The 19992-nt window shown below is 40.5% G+C and overlaps 1 protein-coding gene across 9 annotated transcripts in view; it reads left to right on the top strand.

The window, feature by feature from the left end:
• Positions 1–19620, top strand: part of ALPK1 (alpha kinase 1) — a 124324-nt gene extending 104704 nt beyond the window's left edge. For 6 of the 9 annotated variants that reach the window (XM_057547518.1, XM_057547517.1, XM_057547519.1 and 3 more), the window contains 10 exons: positions 726–785; positions 2849–2935; positions 3682–3758; positions 5256–5351; positions 7214–7318; positions 8008–10141; positions 12853–13006; positions 16209–16371; positions 17646–17832; positions 19002–19620. In XM_057547518.1, coding sequence (XP_057403501.1) covers positions 726–785; positions 2849–2935; positions 3682–3758; positions 5256–5351; positions 7214–7318; positions 8008–10141; positions 12853–13006; positions 16209–16371; positions 17646–17832; positions 19002–19201 — 3263 coding nt within the window. In that variant the 3' untranslated portion in view covers positions 19202–19620. Of the gene's footprint in view, positions 1–725; positions 786–2848; positions 2936–3681; positions 3759–4802; positions 4861–5255; positions 5352–7213; positions 7319–8007; positions 10142–12852; positions 13007–15597; positions 15812–16208; positions 16372–17645; positions 17833–19001 lie in introns of those variants that run through there. The other 3 variants (XR_451841.2, XR_009008487.1, XM_057547524.1) reach the window with 3 other exon arrangements.
• Positions 19621–19992: the final 372 nt, after the last annotated feature.

Raw genomic sequence — 19992 nt, forward strand, 5'->3', positions numbered from 1 at the left:
GACTAAAATAAGTACAAAAACCCTGACATGGGAACAAGCCTGGCAGATTCAAGGAACAGTCAGGAGGCCACTGTAACCAAAGTAGAAGGAGTGAGGATGGGGGAAAGAATGCTAAGAGAAGAGGTCAAAGAAGTCCCAGGGGCCAGATCATATGGGGCTTAGAGGCACCTGGGAGCAGAAGTGGATAAAAGGATGAATGATTGAGTTTCCTCCTTACAGAAAAACAGCCATCCATAGTTTAGGCCCCTCCTATGTGGTGTTAATGAAATAAATGAAAAGTTTACAAAGAACCTCTCTACCCACCCCCTAAAATAATTCCTTCCTGATAATTCTGTAAATAGACCTATTCACGGGCAACTCTCCTCCACTTCTGGAGGCATAGTTTTCACAAAAAGGAGACACAGCCTTTGACAAAGGTTTGCCTTTACTTCTCAAGCCTTACTCTATATGAATGGATTATTCATTCATATGAGTGCATATGTGTGTATATATATATGTATATGTATATGAATCTAATTGCAATTTCAGATACTGTACAACTTCCCACCTTACCAGTTCCTGAAAACTTCATCTTCTTTTTCACTTTTGTGTATGATGTAGTTACTGATTTTAAATTTTAAAATAGAATGTTTCCCTGTAACACCCCATAATGTGTTAACCTTAGAGCATGAACAGCAGTATTTAAAGCACATGTTCAGAACTTATTATGTGTTGCTTCTTTTCAGGGAAACTTTTAAAAGCAGAGTATATCCTGAGCAGTCTAATAAGCAACAATGGAGCAACAGGTAAGGTGCTCTCATATCTTCACAATGACCTTCACCCTCCGTCCCTACCAGAGTTCCAGTTTAAAAACAACTTAATGGGGACTTCCCTGGTGGTCCAGTGGTTACGACTCCATGCTCCCAATGCAGTGGGCCAGGGTTCAATCCCTGGTCAGGAAACTAAGATCCCACATACCGCAACTGAGCCTGCACACCGCAACTAGAGAAGCCCGCACATTGCAACTAGAGAAGCCCGTGCGCTGTCATGAAGACCCAGCACAGCCTAAATAAATAAATAAATATAAACAAATAAATAAATAAAACTTAATGACCTGGTAGTTACTATACACTAGACGTTCCCAGAACTACCTAGGACTGGCTCTGCTACTGATGAATGAAATGGCTTTGGTCAAGCAGGTTACTTCTCTATGTTTCCATTTTCTCTATTTAAAAACAAAAACAAAACAAAACAACCCAACCAAGTCTTCTAATATCGCCCTGCTTTATTGTAGAGTGTGTTATCTAATCAACATTCGCTGTGAAGGTAGGTAACTCCCTGGACCTCAGAAAGGGCTCAGCTACAGCTTTGAAAAGAATTGTGAATGGAAATGGAGCCTGTAAATTCAGGAGAATACACCTACAGTTTTATGTATTTAAAGGGTCTGGAAAATAAATTTTATTTTGCTACAGAGGAGCTATAATAAAAACTTACTTTGAAATAGATTTCTTTTGATATTTAATCATACATGAAAGGAAGCAAGTCCTAAAAGTTGGGTAACAATTTAAGCCTCAGATACCTTGTCTGAATTTCTGGGCACTTAAGTCAACAAGTTTCCCATTACGTTGAACACAATTCCTAGTCGACTTATAATCTCAATATGCTTGGATATAAGGTCCTGAGCTCCTTGAAACTTGTAGACATTTCCAGTGGGGAGGCAGTTTGAAATACAGATATTGACCACATACCCCCATTTGTGGCCACCATCACTAACCTACAATATGCATACTTCCCATCTTCTACACCACACACACGCACACACACACACACACACACACACAGATTAAAAGCTAGGGAGAAAGTAAGGAGGGTGATGTGACACAGAATAATAAGAGCATGTAATAATGAGTCTGACTTTATTTTTGATGTTTGGCAACTGGCAGCTGTCAGGCCCCAGCTTCTTCCCTCTTTGCCCCACATCTGGACAGGCTGATTTTTTTAAAGCTCGTTTATCAGTAAACCCTGGCCTAGGTGTGGGAACCTTTACCCCAGACCCACACCTTAATCACAATAAAAACAAAAGCCACTCACCACTCCTTTCACGTAAGTCAAACGGACCAGCTTGGGTGCCTTCCCTGCTCTCCTCAGAAAGGCTCATTGTGTGAGCACTCAGTCTTTTCATATACTCTTAGTGCGTGTGTAGAGTCATCAGTTTCAACATTCAAACCAATTTTGGGTGGATGGGATGGATCCCGCCCTCCATGAGGCAACCACAAGACAGTGGAGGTGACACTGTAGTTAATTAACCTGGGGAAGCCTCGAAGGCAATAGCATTGAGGATGAGCCCTGAAGTAGGAGCTAGAGGGGGCGGGATCCCTCCCTCTAGGTAGAGGGAGTGGCAAGTGCAGGTACCATGAAGCAGGAGATGGCTGCTATTACAAGGAACACAGTGGAGCTGCATGGCAGAGCCCAGTTGGTAACAGGGAGAGGTGGAGACCAGGCAGGATTCAGTTCCTGTGAAGCCCCATAGGTTGCAGCAAGAAGTATGGACCTAATTTTAAATACAAAGAAGAGATTGTCTCCCGAATTTATATCACATGTGTTCATTAAGGCTTCTATGAAAATCATTTTATTTCACCAGGCTATTTCTTTAATAATTCAAGGCCAGGGACCTCCCTGGAGGTCCAGTGATTAAGACTCCATGCTCCCACTGCAGAGGGTACAGGTTCGATCCCTGGTCAGGGAACTAAGATCCCACATGCTTAGCAGTGCAGCCAAAATAAATAAATAAATAAACATTAATTTTGTAAAAATTTAAAAAAATAATTCAAGGTCAAAAATGCTTTTCTTTTTTTCCTCTTTATTGTAGGTACCTGGCTGTACAGAAATGAAAGCGACAAAGTCCTGGTGCAGTCGGTCTGCATACAGATCAGAGGGCAAATTCTGCAAAAGTTAGGTACAGTCATCCTCTCAAGGCTCGTTTACCAAGTCTGGCTACAAGATTTTACTATGGACTTTTCTCATTGTATCTGGTTGATACAGTTCATCCCCACTTCCCTTGGTTTCCTTATGGAAAAGAGAATGACACTTAAGATGCCAGGAATGTTCTGAACATTAACAAAACAAAATATTTTTCTGTTGAGTTTTGTTAAAGAAATTTACAGTTGTATATTATGACTGTTAACCACAGGATTCTCGGTATTCTTTCTGGCATCTGGCTCTCAGCTCATTAGGACTCCGTTTGATATAGTGACGCCTTACTCTAAACCCACCCTGACAGCTTACCCATTCGCTCCTGGGAAGGTATTCCTGAGTTTTACAAGCAAAGTTTATAGGACCCTAATTATACTTTAAAATGCAAACTAATGTGTTTGAAATTTAACAGAGGATGGTAATTGTTATCTTGTAAATAATGGAGAAAATTATTTCTATATTAATGTATCTTATATGTACACATGTAATATATAATATTTCTTACTGTTTCCCTGTGAAAGGGAAAAATTATCTGTATTAAACCAACTGGAAAAACAGATTGCTGTTTTTCCAGCAGATTGCTATCTGCTGATTGCTGTCAATCTAATCTAGTCATATATTTTCTTAACAAAATCCAATGAATCTTCTTTCTGTATTAGTTTTTAAAGGTATTTTCTGACACAGGAGCACAGATACTCGCAGTTTGTCCCATCTCCTCCTTTTTTTCAGGGATGTGGTACGAAGCAGCAGAGTTAATATGGGCCTCGATCATAGGATATCTGACACTTCCTCAGCCAGATAAAAAGGTTGTTTGTCTAGTGCTTATTTTCTCGTTTCCTATACTTGTCTTTGAAAGATTATCTCCTTATGGCATAATTCAGTTTACCATTTATCAATTTTATTGGTCCTCTTTTTATTGATTCTCCACAGGCATCGGGCCAGGAACATTTGGTAACTTCCTTCTAGTGTCTTGCTCGTCCTCACTCACAGCTAGACGCCTGGCATATATTTAGTATTTCTACATATATTTATAACTATTTATGCATTTATTTCTACCAATCCATTTATTTTTATTAATACCTATTTTATTATATATTTAGCCTTTACCTGATTCCATAACAAAGTTGAGATGGTCAAGTTGCTTATATGCAAAATCATTTTCCTTGAGTTGAGTGGGAAAAGACTTCGATTAACTGTTTACGCAGCATCTTCATTCAAGAAATTGAGAAGCAGATGAAAAAAAAGAAATTAATTACATGGGACTGAGTGAACTGATGAGGATGAGTATAATTTTTGTGACTTTCTGTCTGAATTAAAAAGAAAAAAAATCCCACAAGGACTCAGAGGAAGAGAATATGCAGATCAGTTTTCACTGCAAAGTAAAGGAGCTGTTACAGTGGGGGATTACTGGACTGAATGTCAATGTTGTGACATAGTATAAGTGTGTTTCATGTTTGGTAATTGCAATCATTGTTGCTTTTGTTGTGGTCATCCATGTGCGGTGCTTGGTGTCAGTCTGTCTATCTCTTGTGAAAATAAAATACAGTGTGTGTGTGTGGAAAAAAAAAAAAAAAAAAAAATTCCCCTAAACAATAACAACAAAACCCCACAAAACCAGAGTGCATGCATGAGAACAAGGCAGAACACTTAAAATAATAAGCGCTGGCCCAGATAATCCAGCCTATATTTTTTTCTTCACAGAATTTTAACAACATGAGCCCAGAGTTTAAGCAATGCAATGCAAACTTGTAAACAAACAGGATTTAAATGAGTTTTTATTTTCACACTCTGCTGCCACAACTGTCAAAAAAAAAAAAAAAAAAAAAAAAAAAAAAAAAAAAAAAAAAAAAAAGAAATTGAGAAGCAACATTTGCTTTCCTACTTGATGTTTTCCTTCTCTGTGACTCTGTGAGAATATTCTCCTTGGGTTACACATCTTCCCAAGCTGTGTCAGCAGCGCTGCTGCCGACAGTCCTTTTCACAGCACGAATGTAATGGGGCGTGGGGGCTCTGGCTTGGGCCAATTCATTATGCCTAGCAGTATGGACAAGTTAGTGTTGACAATCCAGTGAAGCCCAACTAAGAAATAGCTGAGTTTACATTACTCCCGTGTCCTCAGGATGTGATGATCTTTCAAGCCTGGTGACATCCAGTTGAGAAGTATCTGCAGTGTCATAATAACAATAGCAATAATAATAAGCAATGGTTTATTTAGAAGGCTAATCATTGACTTTAGGCCTTGAGATGAGAGCAACAATTGTCTGTGAATTCCTAATCTGCGTTTTGTTTGTATTTCCTTACAGGGCATTTCCACATCACTAGGTATACTGGCAGATATCTTTGTTTCCATGAGCAGGAAAGATTATGAAAAGTTTAAAAGCAATCCTGAAATTAACTTGGTAACTATCACTTGTCAAAACCATGGTGCAGAGTGGCATCACCTACAAAACTGTCAACATTATTCTTGGTGCTTGGTTAGTTCTGTCTCCAGGAGTCAGGGAGCACAGTGTCTCCCCTCTTCAGGTAATGTGAGCAATCCTGGAGACAGTTCCTGTGGTGTCCTGTTTGGCTGTATTATCCCAGCACCTAGCCCAGGACCAGACCTACAGAGGGCACTGGGGGAAGAAAAGACTGATGGATGAATGAATGAATGAAATCAAAGTGATAAATGCTTTGAACCCCATGATTTCCTTTCAAATTATCACAAAACTCAGTTTCCACACTTGGGCTATCTCAATGACAAAGTAAAGGGGTAATAACTTTAAGACTTTAATTACCATCTGTTCAAATCAGAGCATCAGTCACTTGCTCAGGCTCTTATCTGTGATAATAATGATTACAAATATTTGTATATTGCTTTATAATTCAAAAAGTATGTGTATATATGTGTATGATCCACATACACCACATCTACCTATGAGGTAGGTAGAGCAAAATGTGTCACTCCCGTTTTAGAGAAAAATAAACTAAGGTCCAGAGAAACTAAGTGACCTCTGCAACTTGTACAATCAGTAAGAAAGAACTGGGAGCAGAGGCCAGGTCTCTAACCAGTTCGGAGCATCGCACAGACATTGACTTCTCTCCTGCACTGCACTGAAATTGAGATTTTTAACGGTATCATCAGTTACTGCCTTTTTAAAAATACCAAAGTGGGACTTCCCTTGTGGCCAGTAGTTAAGAATCCGCCTGCCAGTGCAGGGGACACCGGTTCGAGCCCTGGTCCGGAAAGATCCCACATGCCTCGGAGCAGCTAAGCCCGTGCGCCACAACTACTGAGCCTGCGCTCTAGAGTCCATGAGCCACAACTACTGAAGCCCGCACGCCTAGAGCCCGTGCTCCGCAACAAGAGAAGCCACTGCAGTGAGAAGCCCGCGCACCACAGCCAAAAATAAATAAATTAATTAAATAAATACATTTATTAAAAAAAACACCAAAACAGCAACAGTAACTGTACTCAGTACTAATTAGTGTAGCATAAGAACACATACAGCTTGCTGCTAGCGATCTGAATCTTAGCAAAATGTTGCTTTTGCTGTCAGACAGACCAAAACACAGGAAAAGGGTTATGCCCCTTGTTCAGTGAAGTTGTCTCTAAGGACTGTTTAAAATTGCAAACTGCCCTTTGCCTTGGACCTCCTCAACCTCTTCTCACTTTATTTTTCTTTGGAACACTTGCTGCCATCTCAAATACTATGCATTTTACTTATTTTGTATTGACTGGTCCCCTCCCCTTAACAGAAAATAAGCTTATTGCAGGCTCACTGTCTGCTCTCTCCTTCGTGGCTAGAACAGTGCCTGGCACGTGGAGGTACTCAATACATATTTCTGGAATAAATGATTGAATCTTAATTGCTGTGAAATTGTACATTAAAGGGCTCTTTGCCAAGAACAATGCAGAAATCATCAGTGAATCTGACTGCAAAATGTGCAGAGTTCTGTGAACAAAGAGCTGCACGATCCTCCAAAGAAACTTGTCTGAATTACTTTGCACAGGCAGGCAGCGTGAATGTTTGCACACGTGAGGCCTTCTCTGCGGTACGAGTTGGGGATGGATGATGTATGGGTGTGGGGGAAAGGACCGTCACTGTCCTGGGGTCTTTTGACCCACTTACTCTTTCTTGGCCCTGGTCTGAAATGGTTGTGATGAGGCGCAGGGCATGCCTCAGAATCTTGAAAGAAAAGCAAAGGAATTTTATAGCCTGTCTTTTGCTAATGGATCAATAATTGCCAACAGTACACTCGGCCTCCTGTTTTCTCACAGGGCTTGCTGAAGGAGTTTGACCACCATTTGCTGTCAGCCGCTGAGGCCTGCAAGCTGGCAGCTGCCTTCAGTCCCTACACACCCCTCTTCGTGCTCACGGCTATGGTAAACAGTGCAGCCCTCACTGCTCCTCTCTCCGGTGACAGATGTAACTGGTGGGAGGGAAGGGTCTAACCTTAAAATAGGCTTTGTGTATATCATTAGATAATTGTGATCAGACCTCACATATGTAAAGGTTTTATCAGTCAGAGTGGTGACATCCTGGTGGGAGCTAAGTTAATACAGCCGGAGGATTTGATGTTATCTGCTCTAGAACAATGGTTCCCACGCATGTCAGAATCACCTAAAAGCCCTTTCAAAATACATATTCTTGGGATCTACCCTAAATCCACTAAATGTAAATCCCTGGGATTTGTACCCAGAAACCTTTCATTATGAAATACTGCCCAGGCGATTCAAATGCACAGAGGGGTTTGGAAGCCACTAATCTGTTGTTTCGACTATTATTAAACAAATGATGTGTTTGTATATAGCAAAATTATTATGTCCACATTCCACGTGTAGACTCTGTTTGCTAAAACTAACAATAGCAACAATAACAAATTTATCGTCTCTGATCAAAAAGTATCAGGGGTACAGGAGGATGGTAGCTGGTAGTTTCTGTATTTTTCCATGGCACATGTTTATTTTTTTATAATATTTCTAATGACTGTCCTCCAGGACTGAAAAGTTTTCCCTGATTCACCTCCAGTTTCCAATTCAGTGTCTGATTTTGTATTTGGTATTTTCCTCAGAATATTCGCGGCACATGCCTGTTGTCATATAGCAGTTCTAGTGACTGTCCTCCAGGAATGAAAAATTCATATCTGTGTGAAGCCAAAGAGGCCTTTGAAATTGGCCTCCTTACCAAGAAATGTGATGAACCAGTTACTGGAAAACAGGAGCTCCATAGTTTTCTCAAAGCTGCTTTCGGTCTCACCACGGTGCACCAGAGGCTCTATGGGGAGATGGAGACGGTCCACACAGCAAGTCAGCTCTGTAGTGAAGCTATGGGAAAGCTGTATACTTTCAGTACTTCCTCCAGAAGTCAGGAGAGAGAAGCTATCTCTCAGGAAATCATGTCTGTTATCACCAGGGTGAAGGAACAGTTACAAGTTCAAAGCTTCTCAAATTTAGATGACAAGTCTTATGTTCCAGAGGGTTTCAAGTGTGGGTTGGAGAAACCCATCTTGCATGGGCAAGTGGATTTCCAAAAAATTCTTGAAACCTATTCACAGCACCACACTTCAGTGTGTGAAATATTTGAAAGCACTTGCGGAAACAACAAAAATAAACAGAAAGGTACAAAAACAGGAGTCTGTATCACTGATCTAAAAACAGAAACAAAAAACATAGATACTGTGAGTACTACTGAGGACAAACCACGTTTTGAAAAAGGCATGGTAATATCTTCCTCCCAAATGGCTAAGAATGGTTGGGAGAAACTCAGGAGGGTAGGAAGGAGAAACTGGGCCGGTTCTGATGCATTTCGAGTCTCCGTGGATGAAGATGTGGAGACTGAGGCTGAGTCAACAGACCACAGCAGTGGTGGGGGAGCTGTTTTGAACAAGTCTCTGAGCGACAGCCAGAGCTCCAGTTCTTGGAGCAAGTTATCAGGGGGTAGTTCTTCTACAAGCTGGGAGGAAGTGAATTACCACGTTGATGATATGTCAGCCAGAAGAGAGCCTAGCAAGGAAGAACGTCACGTGGACACTCGGTGTTCCACTGCCCCGGCAGAAGAACTGGAGATCGATGGGGAGAGCAGAGCTGTACGTCCGCTGTCTTCAGAGCTTCATGGTCTCTCTCTCCAGGTGTCCAGGGATGACAGTTTAGAGTCTTCTCAAAGTCAACTACACAATCCCGTGCCCTTGACAACTTTTCCTCCTCATAACACAGCAGGCACTTTGTTGGCCTCAGGTGCAGGACTGTTAAAAGGAGCTCCAGAAGGTATGTGGGAAGCCGGAAATGTGAGGTCCAGAAATACTTCTACTCATTCCAGACCCTCATTTGGTTCTGCTTCTTGGTCTTCTGATTCTGGTTGGCCCAAGAACATGGCCACATATCCTTCGATCCAAGAAGAAGAAACCTTTGAAATAATTGATAAGTTTCCAGGAATCAACTGTGACGCCAAAGACAGGCATGAAGAAGAGAAGAGAGAAGAAATCAAAGGAGACGCAGGTCCCACATTTAAAGATAGCCCCTGCTGGGTTGACCCAGAAGAAGAAACAGCAGAGAGAGCAGAAGATATGCCTGTAGACTTCCACATAGTTGTGGACGAGCCTCTGGGCAAAAGTTCCATGACAGCATGTAGCACTTTCACTCCTCATTGGCTTGTTCAAAATCCTGACTCAGGGAAAAGTGGTGGCTCAGTCAAAGAGCAGGGCATTGACCCTGATGCCTCCACGGTGGATGAGGAGAGCCAACTGCTGGACAGCACAGATGTTCACGCCGCAAGCACACATGGCTCTCACAGACCATGTGCTCTGAGGCAGCTGCGTGGTCAGGGAGCCCAGATCCCCAATTCCTCGGTAAGTGGTAACACTTCCATCCCTGTCCTCAGCGAGGACTGCACTACCACAGAGGAAGCAAATGAACCTGGAAACCTGCTAAACTGCAGCCAGAGTTCCAGCTCGTCCTCGGCATGGTGGTTGGAATCACCCGGCATTTCCAGTGGTTCTTCTGAGGGAGAAAACCCATGGTCCTTTCTGAATTCCAGTGGAAGTTCTTTTGTTTCATTGCCAGGAGTGGCAACGCAAAAGATCCTTAAGGCTCGCACCCTGCAGCCTGATGACTTTGAAAAACTCTTGGCAGGGGTGAGGCATGATTGGCTGTTCCAGAGACTGGAGAATACAGGAGTTTTTAAGTCCAGGCAACTCCATGGAGCACATAGTAAGTACAGCCTTTCAGGAGGCATCTCTGCATGTTCGGGGCCCTCTGAAGCTCTTGTTATGTAGATCACTTAAAGCTCATGAAAGATATCGACCCCTGTTATGCTTTGTGACTATATAGAGAAATGTGTAGTTCAGGGACTTTCTTCCCTGCTATAAAGACACACAAGGCAGTAAGGGAGAATCTTACAGGACTCGGGAGCAGTCATCAGTCAGGGCTTAAAACAGCTCTGGATGCCATATACACTCCACATTTGTCTCCTCCACTGATTCTCATTACCAACCAGCTGATTTTTCTGTATTTTTCCCATTCAAATCCTAGGGAGATGGGGTTTGACCTAGTTACACATCATCCTTCTAGTGGGCAGAGACTTTCACACCTGTCCTAAGTGGTTTCTTGCCAGTCAGTGGATTGATCAGGTACAATTAGCAACTGCTTCCTGCTTAAGGAACAGCGCAAGGTCTCTTCCCCTAGCAGGAAGCCTCGGCTGGGGCCACCCAGCCAGCAGCATGTCCAACACAGCTTAGAAGTGGTGAAGCTGGGAGAAGACAAAAGAAGGTTCTTCTCTTAGCCCAGAGGGTCACACTGTAATGCCCTCCAAGGTACTGAAGAATTATTTGAATGAGAAAAAAAAACTATTGTAAAATGCATTTCAGAGGAAATAAACTATGTAGATTGCTGAGCACTGGATACTAAAGTAGTTCTCAACACTGGTATGGCATGAGAATCTCCCAAGAGGCTTTTTTTTTTTTTAAGGATGCTTTGGGTCTTCATTGCTGCACGAGGGCTTTCTCTAGTTGCGGCGAGCGAGGGCTACTCTTCGTTGTGGTGCGCAGGCTTCTCATTGTGGTGGCTTCTCTTGTTGTGGAGCACGGGCTGTAGAGGTGCGGACTTCAGTAGTTGTCGCGGGCTTAGTTGCTCTGCAGCATGTGGGATCTTCCCAGACCACGGCTCGAAACCGTGTCCCCTGCATTGGCAGGCGGATTCTTAACCACTGCGCCACCAGGGAAGTCCTGAGAATCTCCCAAGAGGCTTTTTTTTTTTTTTTTTTTAAATAAATTTATTTATTTATTTATTTATGGCTGTGTTGGGTCTTCGTTTCTGTGCGAGGGCTCTCTCCAGTTGTGGCGAGTGGGGGCCACTCTTCATCGCAGTGCGCGGGCCTCTCACCGTCGCGGCCTCTCCCGTTGAGGAGCACAGGCTCCAGACGCGCAGGCTCAGCAGTTGTGGCCCACGGGCCCAGCCGCTCCGCGGCATGTGGGATCCTCCCGGACCAGGGCACGAACCTGTGTCCCCTGCATTGGCAGGCGGACTCCCAACCACTGCGCCACCAGGGAAGCCCCGCAAGAGGCTTTTTTAAACTTCCAGTGCCTCACCCCAGAGATTCCAGTCTAATGGGTCTGTGATGTGATCCAGGCATCCTTATTTTTTAAGAGCTCCCCAGTGACTTTGTGTAAAGCCAATGTAAAGAACTTCTGTTTCAAAGTATTTCAGTGTTTTGCCTGCTACCTTGAAGTCAGACTAAAAGACAGATCAGGTTGTTGCCAAAAGAAGCAAAATTTTCTAATAGGGTTTCCCTGCTTACTGTGAGATTCTGCAGTTTCAAAATCACATTTCTGAGAGTTAGGTAGCTGCCTTATTGTTTTGTCTGTGTGCCAATTTATGGGTGAAAAAACACGTTGGAGGAAAGCAAGGCCCAAAGTTGAAAAACCTGAACAAGTTATGCATTCTCTCCTTGCTTCTTCCCTCAGTTCACTGCCCTTTCTATGTGTGTGTGCAAGCAGCTCACCTTCCATTTCCTTCCCCAGCTTCTCTGATTGAGTCACCCAACCACGATCACCATCTCCCCCAACCCCATCATCTCCCTTCCCTGATCCCAGACCTGTGGGTTTATCTCACTTTAAGTATTTTCTCTCCCAAGTTTCCTGTTCATTTACCCTTTATCACAACCTAGACACTGGAAGTCTTTGTTCACTTCACTTTAACTTGGATCCCAAAATGTTGCATTTCTTCCTTAGGGTTCATGTTGGTCTTCCCCCTTAAAGAGATGTTTTCTTGCTAGCATTGGTCTTCCTTTCTTTAAGGTGGAAACAACCCTTACTTTTTCCTCTTATCTTCTCCTTTTTCAGTTGAGTTTGCATCTTTGTACAGTAGCTATATTTTCTCAGTAGTTCCTGGACTTTCCCAACTTAAAATATGTAAAAGAAAACTAGGGTGCACTTTGATATGCAATCTAGGATTCCTGGAGTTGCCAGGAACCTTTGGGGTAGAATTATTCAATTTATTTCTATCTGCGTGATCTGGCATAGATAGCAGCCTCTGTTATTTGAGGTCCCCAGATAATTAGAAGACGATGCACACACTTATCACTTGTTCCAAGATGGTCTCTGGGATTTTGCTGTTTAAAAAACCCTTTTATTTTCCATTACTTTCATACAGAAGCTCTGACCTAAATACCTTGCCATAACAAACAAGAGATTTTGTGAACCAAAGGCTATTCTTCATTGTAATTTCTCAAGCTTTACCTTTTATTCATACTTCACTAGCTTTTTAGTAATAGTCGTAGAAGAGGATAAAGTTTGAGAAAATATATTAAAAAGTTGAATATTTCAAATGAGCTGGACTGGAACCTGTGTTACTTCAGTTTTATCCATGAATTGTAAGATCTTTTTGAAAAATAAGATCAATATTAATCTTATCTTTTTTTCAAGATGCTCTTTTGTTAAAATATTCCAAGAAATCTGAACTGTGGACAGCCCAGGAAACTGTTGTGTATTTGGGGGACTACCTGAATGTGAAGAAGAAAGGCAGACAAAGGAATGCATTTTGGGTGCATCATCTTCACCAAGAAGAAACTCTGGGGAGGTATTGCTTAAAAGCACCTATATCACTAATGTAAAAAGGGCTAATTTTTCCCTTCTGTTAAGTAATTGTTTATGAGACTTTGAAAGGGCTGAAAAAATGGCTAAAATGTATGTTTTCAGAATTCAACTCCTTTTTCCTCCTCCTCATTAGTTAGTTAATAACAGTTATCATATATGGAAGACCCACATTATGTCAGCCATTGGGCTGGATGTTTTATATACATGATTTCAAACCCATTAGGGAACATTAAACCCCATTGTACAGATAAGAAAAATAGTGTTCCTGGCTATATGACAGGCCACAGAGTTTTAAACACTGTCACTAAAAATGCTGGCAAGAAAGGCTAAACTATGCAAGCCATACTTCTAAGTAAATGAGTGAGCCTGCAAAAAAAGGCAGAAAAATCCTCTAAGGCCAGGGTTGAAGCATATCCAGGGATGTAAGTGAATACTGAATCCTTAAGACACCCTCCATAGAAGTGTTGGGCAGGGGAGGGATGAGAGAGCAGCTAGTGACAGAAGTTACACATGGAAGGGGATGAGTTTAGAGACCACGGATATATATATATATTTTGTTTTTTTTCCCATCGGAGTATAGTTCCTTTACAATATTGTGTTATACTGTACAGCAAAGTGAATCAGCTATACGTATACATATATCCCCTCTTTTTTGGATTTCCTTCTCATTTAGGTCACTACAGGGCACTGAGTAGAGTTCCCTATGTTGTACAGTAGGTTCTCATTAGTTATCTATTTTGTACATAGTATCAATAGTGTATATATGTCAATCCCAATCTCCCAGTTCATCCCACCGCCCCCTCCTTGGTATCCATTCGTTTGTTCTCTGCATCTGTGTCTCTATTTCTGCTTTGTAAATAAGATCGTCTATACCAATTTTTTCAGATTCCACATATATGCATTAATATACGATACTTGTTTTTCTCTTTCTGACTTCCTTCATTCCGTATGACAGTCTCTAGGTCCATCCATAGAGACCACCGATATAAAGCAGGGATGCAGGAATGGCTACATGCTCAAAAATAGGTTATTTAAAAATATGCCACCCCCACTGAGGCAAATAACCTGGAAAGTTTTTTGTTTGGCCTTAGTTCTTGATGACAACTTTAAGCAAAAACTCACCTGAAAATTAGTGATCACAGGTGGTACTCATTGGGTTTAAGGCCTAATTTTATACCATATGCGTATTTTAAAGGACCTATAGGCAAGACTTTTAATTTAATGTAGACCTTGATCTTTAGCCAAATCCAAAAAATGTAAGAAATAAATAGGAAGAGGAAAAAAGAGAGAAATTGGGTGACTCTTAAATAGTAGAAGTACATTTTTTGAAAAGGTTGTTGATGATAATAATAATAGTAAACATGTACATTTCTTACTATGTCCCAAGCCCTGTTTTAAGTCATTGATATACTAATTTAATTAATCCTCAAAAAACCCTATGAGGTAGTTACTACTGTATTATTATCCCCATCTTACAGATGAGAGAAGTGAGACACAGAGATGTTAAGAAACCTGCACCAATTCACACGTCAGAGTGGTGAAACCAGGTGTTATGGGTATAATTGTGTCCCTCCAACCCCAGATTCAAGTTGACATTATAACCTCAAGTACCTCAGACTGTGATCTTATTTGGAAATGGAGTCATTGCAGATGTAATTAGTTAAGATGAGTTCATACTGAAGTAGGATAGGCCCATCATCCACTATGACTGGTATCCTTATAAAAAGAGGAAATTTGGAGATAGACACACACAGGGAGAATGCATGTAAAAATTGTAGTTATGCTGCCACCAAGCAGGAACTATCAGAAGCCAGGAGAGAGGCCTGGAAAAGATCCTTCCCTAATGCCTTCAGAGGGAGCATGGCTCTGTTGACACCTTGATCTTAGACTTAGAGACTGTAGAACTGTGAGAAAGATCAGTTTCTGTTGTTTAAGCCACCCACATTGTGGCACTTTGTTACAGCAGTCCTAAGCAACTAACATACCAGGATACATGATAGGAGGATCTGAGATGGGAAATAAAAGAGAGAAGAAGAGACAGGGAAGATAGAGTGAAAGGGTCTAACATACATCTGACCAGAAAAAGATAACAGAGCAAATAGAAAAGAATTACTATTTTAATAGATGATTTCTGACAATTTTCCAGAACTGCCAAAATATACTAATCTTCAAATATAGGAATCACAATGAATCCCAAGTAGGATAAAAAGTGTTGTTTGTGCACATAACAGGTGATGATGGAAAACAGTATTTGTACAGATGAAGTAATTATAAAAGGAAAGGGTAGAGGAAGCCTTCAGATTGATTAGTTGACCTAATGTAAGGTCATGCTGCAGGGAGTGAAAGATCTGCTTCCAGAGTCCATGCACTTTCCAGTACCCATGCTTTCTCCCTTGACTTACCAAAGAAGTCTGGTGAACTGCTACACTAAGTGGACACTTTCTCTTTAAAATCAGTATCATCTGGGGTCAATGTATTAGGATTCTCCAGAAACACAAAACCAGTAAGGTGTGTGTGTGTGTGTGTGTGTGTGTGTGTGTATGTATATATATATAAAAAGAGATTTATTTTTAGGAATTGACTCCCATAATTATGGAGGCTAGCAAGCCTCAGCATCTACAGTTGGCAAGCTGGAGATCCAGGAGGGCTGATGATATGTAGTTCCAGTCCAAAGGCCAACAGGCTTGAGACCCAAGAGGAGATGATGTTTCAGTTCAAGTCCCAAAGCAGGAAAAGATCACTGTCCCAGCTCAGAAGCAGGCAAGAATTCTCTGTTACTCAGAAGAAGGTCAGCCTTTTGTTCCATTTGTCCCTTCAACTGGATGAGGCCCACTCACATTAGGGAGGGCAACCTACTTTACTCCGTCTATTGATTTAAATGTTAAACTCATCCAAAAACACCCTCACAGAAACACCCAGAATAATGTTTGACCAAATATTTGGGCACCCTGTGGACAAATCAAGTTGACACATAGACTTAACCATCAGTCAGCTAGTATGAATTATGTTCCACTCTTCAGGTGGCTCTTACAAAATTATTTGAGTCATGAGATAAGATAACATTAACAATCTAAGGCGGAGAAAGAGTAACATCTTTCAAGCATTTTTGCATATCTCTCTTGATCTTTCTTACTGTATAGTAGGATCACTTTGCATTTCTTTGTGTGGTTTTTCTCCATTCACAGATATGTTGGGAAAGAATATAAGGAGCAGAAGGGGCTCTGGCACCACTTCATCGATGTGGAGAGGCAGATGACTGCACAGCACTATGTGACAGAATTTAACAAGAGACTTTATGAACAAAAGATTCAGACACAGATATTCTACATACCATCCTCAGTATTACTGGTAAGATTAAAGAAATCAAGAATTTGATTAAGCAGGACTGTAAATATGTATTAGGCTAGATTTCTATTGCCAACCTACCATTCATCTACCTCCACCATCATTCTGGTAAAATTCAATAAACTCAGTTACCAGCTTCCTTCATCTACTTCATCTGCTTCACTACTTGTAAGATATGTAGGAAATATGACCCTCTGTACCCTGATGCATCATTTGGATCCTTCAAGTCACATTTGAAGATCTGTTGATCCTGGTACCTGGTCCCTCATGGTCGAGTTAGCATTTTTAGTATACTTTTCCTTTGTGTTGTCTTTGTACTTTTAGAGAGAGAGAAAGGACCCTAAAGATCATATCTAATACAAATTATTCCCTCAACATGATGCATATATCCTGTTTCAGATTCATTGACCCCCCACCCCTTGCAATCAAGTGATAACTAAGCCATAGCTTAAACACCTTCAGTAAGAAAAAAATAATTCTTGTTTTTTTACTTTAAATAATTCCAGTTGTTAGGAAGTTGGCCCAGATCTGTCATCTTCTAATTTCTACCTGGATTGTAGCTCTTCCTTCTGGGGCCATTGAGACCAATCCCTCTTCACTATGATATCTGTTAAAATATGCAAAGGCACCCATCCCCACTGACATTTCTCTTCTTTGGATTAAGAATACCCTGCTTCCCCAAAGATGTTGGATCTTAGCACATTTACACCCTAAAGAATTTTTTTTTTTTACTTTGGCCAGAGATATTTTTAGACCCATATTTTGTTACTTATTTAATAATAGTTATTATCTATTTTGCAATTTCTTTATCTGAAGCACTATGCTGGGCATTTAACAAACAAACATTAACTCTAACCTTTGAAACAAAATAGATCTACCGTCTACAAAATAGATCACATTGCACAAAAATGCTTGAGCTGATATTGCAACCCAGAGTCACAGTGCAGGATCTAGCTACATGCCCTGGCAAGCCAGCCCCCTAGGGTAGGTCACTTCATGGACTAATTTTTATTTGCACTTTTTAATAAAAGAATAATAAAAATTTTAGGTTCCATTATATGCCACATATATGTTAAGCACTTTACATGCATGGTCTCATATAATCCTTTTAATGTTCCTATAGCTATTATTACACCCACTTTACAAATAAGGAAACCAAAATCTAGAGAAGTAATAGTGCTCCTAAGTGGCAAAGCCTGGGTTCAAATTGAGATCTTCTGACCGCAAAGACCATGGCCTTCACCACTGTTATACTGTCTCCCATTTCTACTTTTCAGATTTTAGAGGGCAAAACAATAAAAGGATGTGTCAGTGTGGAACCTTACATACTGGGAGAATTTGTAAAATTGTCAAATAACACGAAAGTGGTAAAAACAGAATACAAAGCCACAGAATATGGCTTGGCTTACGGCCACTTTGCTTATGAGTTTTCCAATCATAGAGATGTTGTGGTCGATTTACAAGGTATGTGAAACAGAATTATTTTTTTGTTTTTAGTATTATTTATATGTAAATGTGAGGTTTTGTAACTAGCTCTACTAATCATTATTTAATAAATAGATTGTTCGGTGCATAGGCTACTATTTGAAATTAAATTAATCAATTTTGCTGTATGTAGCAAATGATGCCTAGAGAAAAATGTTTAAAGCTTTCTGCAAGTGTCTAAGGTGTCAAATAATCAGTGAGAAGATCTGGCTCACATTCTCTTGGGCTTCATTCTAGAGCAAATCCGTAACAGCATTTTTTAAAATTTCACTCAAGTGGATTTGAGTGATGTAGGTTTCTTATGACTGCATGTTTTAATGTGTCAAAGTCTTTCCACACTTTCTTTCCTCTAGCTCTTTACCTTTATTTCAGGTGTGGTACTGGGTTTCATAATTGGAATCATTATGGAACAGAAAGCTGTGTGTACTTGAATCTAACTTCCTTTAAAATCTTCATTAACATTTAAATTTTGTTTCAGTTTGGTATTTTATTTATCAGAATTATTAGCCATTATTCTATACTTCTTTTGAATGATAAATGAATTTTATTATAATTATTTCTAGTAAAGATTCTATGACCATCCTCCAAGATCTTTTCTATCCCCCTTTCATAACATTTATCATCACTCTGTTATATTACATATTTTACTTACTTATATTGTTTATTAATCTGTCCCCCTTCACAAGAATGTTACACCAGTGAGTACAGAGATTTTTTACTAACTTGTTCACTGCTGTATCTCCAGCACCCCAAACAGTGTTTTATACAGTGTGTACACTCTCTAAATATTTGTTAAACGAACAGAGGAATGTATGAATTAATGAGTGAAGCATTAAAGAAACTTCTGAATCATGAAAATATTGTGATTTAATAATTATACTAAGTGCATGTTATTGCTCTCTAATTCCTGGATCTGGTATGTCATATTTGACAAATTTAATTACCCAATATTTAATTATTCTTCTTAAAGCAATAATTGGAATATGCAACACCAAATCCCTTAACAGAAATTTATTTATCATAAACCAGAGGATGACCAGGTTTTTAAAGTGTCTTGTATATATTACATATATATTTTTTTTTTTCAGAAACACTTTACTGACACTTATAGAGGATTTAATTCTCAGACATATGTATTTCTCTTTTAGGTTGGGTGACTGGTAATGGAAAAGGGCTCATCTACCTCACAGATCCCCAGATTCACTCTGTTGATCAGAAAGATGTCACTACCAATTTTGGAAAGAGAGGAATTTTTTACTTCTTTAATAACCAGCATGTGGAATGTAATGAAATATGCCATCGACTTTCTTTGACAAGACCTTCAATTGAGAAACCAAATAATTCATAGACCATCTAGAGTGATAAGGACCACTTAGTGCTACTCACCAATGCCGGGCTCCCCTCCTTCCAGGGACACCAGTTATGGCACAGCCTGGTCCCTTGGGTTTAGGTGGGAACGTGGGACTGGTTCCGGCCAATGATTTGTGAGAGGAATTGATGAGTATCACTTTCACGCCCATATTAAATTGCCAGGGCAACACCAGGGCAGAGTCTCTTTCCCTCTGCGCAGTTACCAAGAGTACACCAGGAGATAGCTGCTCATCAGCCTAAGTCCTGCAATGAGGAAGTCACAGGAAAGAGCCCCACTGACCCACGATGGACAGAAAACACATATGAGAAATAAACTTCTCTGTCTTAAGCCATGGAAATTTTGGAGCTTTTGTCACTGTCCATCAAGACTGATACTATTGGTGTTTTTCTTATTGATTTAGGAGTTCTTTATATATATATTAAAGAATTCAGGCCTTTGTGATATGCGTTCCAATTTTTTTGTTTGTCTTTTGACTTTGTATGAAACGTTTTTCCATGCAGAATTTGTTTTATACACTTGAATTCATCAGTCTTTTATTTATGGCTTCTAGGTTATATGTCTTCCGTAGATCTTCCCTACTCTGGGTTTTGTTATTTTTAATCCTCCCATATTTTCTTCTAGTGCATTTACACTTGTGAGAGGTCTGAGGGAAGACGGTGCGTTTTGATGGCCACCACAGTCTGCCCTTGCACCACACAGATCTGGTGCTTCACACAGGTTTGGGGATCAGCGCTTCCATGATCTCACCGAAAGAAGTTTACAGAAAG

This window comes from Balaenoptera acutorostrata, chromosome 5, assembly GCF_949987535.1.
Source record: "Balaenoptera acutorostrata chromosome 5, mBalAcu1.1, whole genome shotgun sequence".
In the NCBI taxonomy this organism is placed as follows: Eukaryota; Metazoa; Chordata; class Mammalia; order Artiodactyla; family Balaenopteridae; genus Balaenoptera; species Balaenoptera acutorostrata.